The following is a 7,714-nucleotide window of genomic DNA, read 5'->3' as shown; positions in this document are numbered from 1 at the left end:
ATCAAAGCTTTAACCCTAACATGGTACTAACATGCTAACATGATACTAGAAAGCATAAAATAACATCCTAACATGATACTAGAAATTAAACACATCCTAACATGATACTAGGAATTATAAAACAACAATAAGCATGCAATCTACATTGTGAAAGAAATAGAGAGTAAGCTAATCTACTTACTTTGAAGCCTCGTACCTCTTTCTAATAACAAAATACACAAGTTAGTAAACTTCAATGAAAATCAATAAAGAACAATTAAAGAATTAAATTGAAATCAAGCTGAATAAAGTTTTGACTAGTTTTGGACCAAACCCTCAGAAAATATCAAACCTTGCACGTCTAGGGCGAAGGCAACTTCGAACTTGGCTAGATGACTCTAAGTCTAATGTATGTGGAATATTGTATATAAAAACTAGCTTAGAAAAAGAGAGAAAGAAAGCATAAATTGCTCAAGAGAGAAAAGAGAGAAAGGAATGAGAATTGATGATGATTGATGATTCTCAAAACAGGAGTTCGGACGCTATTTATGATGAAAATAATCCGGAAAATCACGGAATTTGATAAGGAATAAAACTCCACGCTGTCGCCAGGAATTAACTCTGTCGCGACGCGACAATGTCTGTCGCGAGGCGACAGGGTCTGTCGCGCTGCGACAGCCTGTATTAGCGCGTTTTTCTTCACGCGGAATCCGATCTTTAATCAACTTGATCTACGGAATCCGTACAGAAGATAAAATACATATTTTTAAGATAATAAAATAATATTTTATTCCAAATAAAAACCTTTAAAAGATAATTAATTATTAAACCTATCAATATTAGAATTAAAAAGAACTTTCTAGAAACTTCTAGAAAACTATAATTAATCCTAATAATTTTAGGAATAATAATTAATATTGGGCCCTCCTCTAGATCATTGGGCCGTATTAAAATAAAGCACCGGGCCCAGTTTAGTATTTTGGCCATAACTTCCTCAATATTCATCGGAATTGGGCTTATAATATATCATTGGAAAGGTCTCTTCGAGCCCCATCCAACTACACCATTATTGGACCCTTATCATGGACCAAAATAAACTGAAATGGACGTTTTCATAAAATAAAGTCATTTTCAAAAACAGAGAGAAAAGAAATTAATTAAAACTAAACCACAACATTTGTCTTCGAATCACTTTCACCTAATTCGATAATAACACAACGCGCAAGGCATTCATCACTGGGTTTGGTTTTGGGGAGACACAAATGGGTGTCTACACTTATCATCCTCACTGGCTCTTCATCCTCATCGTCATCACTATCTACCTTAATTGGAAATTCATAATTGCTTCCAAGTTTGAATTCGTTACCTTTGCTCCCGGGTTTCAACTCCTTACCCTTGCTCTTTCTGTGTGCAACTTCAGCACACTTGGCTAACTGGGCATCGCAATCTTTCATTTCCTCCGTCAATTCATCCAATTTCTTTGTAGCCTCGCTGCGCACTTCTGCAATTGCCACAAATTGCCCACGCAAATTGGCTTTCCGCTTCTCTAAAAAGTTACGGTACTGATCGTTAAAGATAGTAGCATCATCTTCATTGCCAGCCATAGTGTTGGTTAATTTTCAACTGAAAGAAGCAAAAAAATTTCGACAGGGAAACAAAATAGTATCTAGCCTTTACAAAGACCAAAACAAAGAAGATAAAAGAAAAAAGGAAAGAGTTTTGGAAAGCGTGAAAATGTGTGATGAATGATGATCAGTTCTCCTTTTTATTATACTACAAATCGTTACTTATAAAACTCACGTCTTTTCGTTTCTCAATCATATCATGCAAAAAAATTGGACTATCACAACAACGTACCTATCCGACCAAATACTTTGTTAAAGGCATACCTATAAATTTATCACCAAAAAATATATGTTTATAACATATAGTTTATATAACTAAAAAAATGGAAAAAAACAAAATGATAACACCAAATTGACTAGAATTAGATAACAACAAATTTGGCATAGGTCTCGTAGCTTTCCGTATTTTAGTCTACACCTGATTCAAAAACTGAAATTGAATAAAATAACAATGATTTAATACTCCTTACCCTATAAAAGCACGAAGACACTAAAAAATGAACTCCTTATGAACAGTGTTCCGACTAAATTGCCCCTGTATTTGCTCTTGGAATTCCTTATCTACAGCGGTGTTCCTGATTTACCCTCAAAAAATTCAATGCGTTTGTTGCTTTTTTCACTTTTTATGATCTTATTACAGAACTCTTTATTCTCTCTCCTCTGTTCCACCATTCATCTCTCCTCTCTCCTCTGTTAGACTACTCTTAGCATTCTTTCATTCGCTCACATAGTCACATCTATATCCTCTTTCACTCAAAAACCTCCATTCTAAATCCCTCTTATTCGCCGGAAAATGGCGGCAGCAGCACCAGACAATGTGTTGGAGAGATCAGATTTTCGACCTGTTGCTGCCTCTAGAATCAAATTGGAACCCTTTGCTGCCTCTAGGGTACCATTTGTATTGTCTTAAACCCATTCTTGTTGCGGTTCCTAAAGGTACAGAAATTGCCTAAAATAACAATGATTTATATATCAAAGTCCATTCAACCAAATCACCTTTTCACTTCACACAAAGCATCATTATTATTACTTATTTAAAACAACACTACAGATTTCTAATCTAAACTCAACACATATTCGAAAAACTAACACGTAAAAGCCCCAAATTATCTCATTATATACAAGAAAAACATGCGACGCTTCACACTAGCATCGCGCGCGTAGCGCGCGCGGGTCCACCTAGTTTCATTTAAAAATAAGAGGTTTTTTTTTTTTTTTTTTTGTAGATTTTGAATTAGTTGGTAGATTTTGAATAAACAATATAATTTGTTATAGATTTTTGTAAAAACGTGCTTGGCACGGGACTTAATCTAGTTCTCTATTAAAATTATACTCCATGTATATAATATGTACTACCTCCGTTAAATGTTATGTGCAACTTGGAATATTTTATATCTCACAAATAAAAAAACTATAAAATTAAAATTCAGATACATATTCAGTTTGACATTAGATACAATATAATTAAGGATTTTGTATGACATCTTCTCTTGTCAAGAAAATAAATTAAGTTTAACCATAGATTAAAGGTCTGTTCACATTTACTGAACTAAGCTGAGCTGAACTGAACTAGTTGGAGCTGAACTGAACTGAGCTGAAATTAATATTTTATGAGAGAAGGAAATTGGGAGCTGAACTGAACAGAACTGATTGGAACTGAGATGAACTGAAATGAAATTAAGTAAATGTAAACAGGTCCTAAGTTTAACTAAATTACAATTATGTATTTGGTCAAAAATTTTATTATCCAAGAATAGAAAGATTATATGACAACTTTTAGTTAAGAAATGCATTGACTTTGTAAACCAGCTTGAATTGCACTATCTTCTTAATAGCACCGAGAAAGACTCGGCATAACTTTTCTATATAGTTGCTCTTTTCCTAGACTTGGATTGAGACACTTCTGTACGAGATTATATAATGCTGAAAATTTTTCATCTCTACAAACATCTAACGTCCCATACATGCACAGCGTGATCAATTGCACACACAACACATCAAATGCTATAGCTTAAGTTGATGTATCACAAAATCGGCCCTGCACTTTCAAGAATCAGAGGCTTTTTACATAGGACTCAAAATCGAAATACAAAAACTAACACCGTTTTTGCATCACTCTGGAAGCAATTTTCTACCAATTTGAACAGTAGAGCTTGTAGTGCCAAAACGTCCTGTGCCACCAGGGATAATACGCGATGGTGAAAATATCTGGCCCAAAGACAGATTGTATGACTCAGTACCCAAGCGGCTTTGCAACCAACCTCTGCCTCCAGAGAAACCATCTGCCATGATCCAACTGTTTCTGAATCCCAAACCTGTCAAAGTCCTTGCAACTATTTTTGCAGAGTCTGAGTACCTGTTTTACATAATATGATTAAACATCAATTTCAGCCGGTTACTGACAAAGTAGACAAGAAGATACTATTACAGTAATGATCTGTAAGGCTTACGAGTCCATTATAACGATGTTGGTGCTCTTAGATAGACGCTTGAGATATGATATCTTCAAAGCAACTATCTCAGCTTCCACCTTCTTTGAGTTTCTCACAAGACTTCTCAACTTGTTTGGTAATTCTTCAAGCCTATATAAAGTCAAAAGGACATGTCAGAATAAGACAATTTCCCAACACATTAGAACTTATATTTACTCATGTAACTCATCACTTCTTCAGTATAATTGGACATAAGAATTTAATTACAGCATTTTGCTTTCATATTAAGGCAGAAGCATAACATGATACAGCAAATAGTTTTTCCTACAACAAAGCCTTAGTTCCCAAATGATTTGGGGTCGGCTAACATGAATCGCCATAAGGAACCATCCGAAATGGAAAAAGAACATAGCAAACTAGCATTACAATGGCCCTATTTCATACAAACAAATTGATCATCTCGGTATCAGAAGTGAAATTTAGGTGACAGAAAAATGGTACTTACGGAATTGCAATCATCCGACTTTTAGCACTTGGAGGAAGCTGGGGAATGCCAGCCTTGTTCTTGTCCTTCTCAGATCTTATATCAATCAAGTAATAGTTCTGAGAGCACATCATGTCCAAGGTTTGAGCAGGAGTAAGTCCACCTGAATTGTGACAGTGTATTGATCAGCAGTAGAAACTCATGCTGATTTCAAAATAGATAGAAAAGAAAAGAAAAGGAAAAAGCTACAAGTATAAAAGTTGGCAGTCTAGAACACAAAAAAGGAAGAAAATGCAAACAAGGATACACGGCCATGCAAAAAAGTTTGAAAGATATAATGGATACAGTTCAGCTGGAAGCCTGGAACAGATGATATCATACAGGCGTGCATAAACAGAAACCTTAAAAAATTGGCTTATGTCCTTACAGACTTGCAAGACAAATAGACAATGCATTTTCAAACATGACTACATCTCCCAATTTTGCTAACACCACGAAGTAGAAATATTTCTCTCTTGCTTTTAATTCTTGATTCTTCAAATAGAGTTCAGGAGTTCAAGCAAAAATTTCTGGCACTCACCCAAAGTAGCAGAATGTACTAGTACAGTTTAAGTATGCTAAGAGATCTTGTTTAGAAACATTGTTTACCTTTGTATCCACGAAAGTTATATGAGATAATAGACCAGACACGAGGAAGGAGGAGGTATGCAAGAAACAACGCGGCACCACCTTCTAATAATAGAGCAGGGTCTGAGTTTGAGATGGTCTCAACTGTCGACGATGCAATGGGCTTTGCATCTTCTATCACTCTTGTTGTCTGTTCCGCAGCACTTGTTACAGTCTGTGTCATTACAAAAGCAATATGTTATTTTGGATCAATTGTTACTCCAAAATTGGTATGGACACTTCATACTTCATAATTTCATATTATTTGGAATTGGACAAGTAATCGTGTTCATCATGAGTAAGCAAGTCTAAATAACATAGATTAGTTTCTTGTTCATAAAACCACACTCATCATACTTTACATTTACTTGACAAAACAATTATATTGATAAACTAAATCCCCATGTTGCAATCATATTATCTATTCTTAAGCAGATATTGTAGGTCTACGAAGTGGTATAATCATCCAAACAATTCAAATCAACAAAACAGAAGAATATTCGAAACCTTAGCAGCAGAAGACATGGTTTCAGAACTGATGCCAGAACTCTGCATTGCTTCCTGAGCTTTCTTTGACGCCTCAGTAATCAATGGAGAAGCAGCTTTCAATGCCTCTTGTCCTGCTTGCTGCACAACCGGCGCGGCTGCATCAATGCCAGGCTTCAAAGCATCAGCCACAACCTGGAAAACTTTCTGTGCAGAATCCAGAACATTCGAACCCACTTCCTGAACTTGATCAATTGTTTGCTCCACCTAAAAAATTATTCACCAAAATACACAAATTCTTTTGAGATTTCCAAAATTAGCAACTGGGTATCACTCACATTCAAATTTCAGCAATTAGGTCAATCAAATTACACATTATACCATGTGGGTTTTAATCAAATTCCACCAAAACACAATTTTATCTTCAAATTAACCAAATTAACAAATGGGTATCAATCAAATTGAACAATTCTCAAATGGGTTTCAATCAAATTAAAAAATGAGCAAATGGGTCAATCAAATTTCCACATGTATCAATCAAATTCCACAATTAATTCCACTGAATTCCCTAAAAAAAAGAGAGTAAAATTGGGTAAAGATTCATACTTGAGTAAGAGAAGTGACTAATTGTTCTTTGGGGAGGGCAACAGCTTTAGCTTCAAAGGGAGTAGTAAAAAGAGTCAAAAGAGACAGAGAAGTTGAGGTAGGAAAGATGAGATTTTGAGCATGTTTTAGTTGAATTTTTGAATTTTGTTTAGAAATTAGGGTTTTTTGGGAAGAAGAAGATGGAGAAATTGTAGGTTTAGTTGAAGCTGAAGCTCTAATGGCCATCATCTCCATTGCCAACTCTCAACTCTCAACTCTCACAGTGAAGAAGAGAGAGAAAAGGGTTGGAACTTGGAAGTGTAAAATGTTGGTGATTTGAGATATGAATCATATTTCTCTGATGAAATTTGAATGGCTCAAAATTTAAAAAGTAGTTTAGGCATTGGTTGATATGCTGCCACGTGGCAGGGAGGATTTTATGGTTAGATATATATATATATATATATTTTTTTTTTTTTTTTTTTTTTTTTTTTGAGAGGGTTTGGAACTTGGAATTTTGTGTCCAGTGGTCTCTAGTTTTGTTAAGGGAACCCAACTTGGGTGTTGGATTTAATCATACTACAAGACTACAAAGTTCTATTTTGTCCAAACTCTAAATCATGTCATTTGCATTGTGGCCGTTGAAACTTTGATCCCCAAATAATATTAGGAGCATATACTAGTACATACGGAGTATAATTATACTACTTCATATACTGTACAAAGAGAGTGGACAAAACTTATATTAGCAGTGAATAATTTTGCGGAGAAAATACAAGTTGATATCCAATATCAACATAACTTGTTGATATCAAGGGTTTTTTTGGTAAATTCTTAAGCAAACATTCCCTTTCTCTCTCCTCTGTCTGGTACCACCATTGGCACCAGAGTCTGACTACCGCACCACCACTAACACCGTCACACGACCATCCGACCACCGTACAACCACTTTCACCACCAATCGACCACTGCTCAACCAATAGTACCACTAGACGACCATCACACCTTCGCGAGCACCACCCTTTCCCTAAGGGGTTAGTATGGGCCCACTTTACATATGTCCTACTAAGGTGTCTTTTGTTTGACCGACCAGTATAGACTCGTGATTGGGTGGTCGGCAAGGCCATGGGAGGGGGAGGAGAGAGAAGGAATAGTGGCCATGAGAGGGGTGGAGAGACAAAATAGAGTGACCATAGGAGGGGATGGTTGGCAAGGCCATGGGAGGGGGGGGAGAGAGGAAAGTGCTTTTATTTTTCAAAATGCCACTATATTTAGAGCACTCTCACTCATGGGCATTTTTTTTGCCCATGAGGAAATTTTAATGAAAACAATGAAATTTTGGCTTCCCACTCATGAGCATTAGAAAAAATGCCCATGGGGAAATCTTCAAATGCCCATAGCAATGGCAAAAACTAATTGCTACAGTAGTGTGGGCCATGGTACCAAATCAGCAAAAA

The 7,714-nt window shown here is 36.0% G+C and overlaps 1 protein-coding gene across 1 annotated transcript; it reads right to left on the bottom strand.

The window, feature by feature from the left end:
• Positions 1 to 3,581: 3,581 nt before the first annotated feature.
• Positions 3,582 to 6,615, bottom strand: LOC145598349 (calcium sensing receptor, chloroplastic-like). The gene is made up of 6 exons (XM_081654693.1): positions 6,279 to 6,615; positions 5,694 to 5,939; positions 5,169 to 5,361; positions 4,542 to 4,683; positions 4,055 to 4,186; positions 3,582 to 3,960 (listed from the first exon to the last, which is right to left on the bottom strand). Exons 1-6 carry the CDS (start codon positions 6,510 to 6,512, stop codon positions 3,717 to 3,719), a joined length of 1,191 nt encoding a protein of 396 aa, XP_081510819.1. The 5' UTR covers positions 6,513 to 6,615; the 3' UTR covers positions 3,582 to 3,716.
• Positions 6,616 to 7,714: the final 1,099 nt, after the last annotated feature.

The sequence above is a fragment of the Chenopodium album genome, chromosome 20 (assembly GCF_948465745.1).
Source record: "Chenopodium album chromosome 20, dcCheAlbu1.1, whole genome shotgun sequence".
NCBI classification, from domain to species: Eukaryota; Viridiplantae; Streptophyta; class Magnoliopsida; order Caryophyllales; family Amaranthaceae; genus Chenopodium; species Chenopodium album.
The sequence above is the reverse complement of the archived record's forward strand: the minus strand, read 5'-3'. Positions and strand labels throughout refer to the sequence as shown.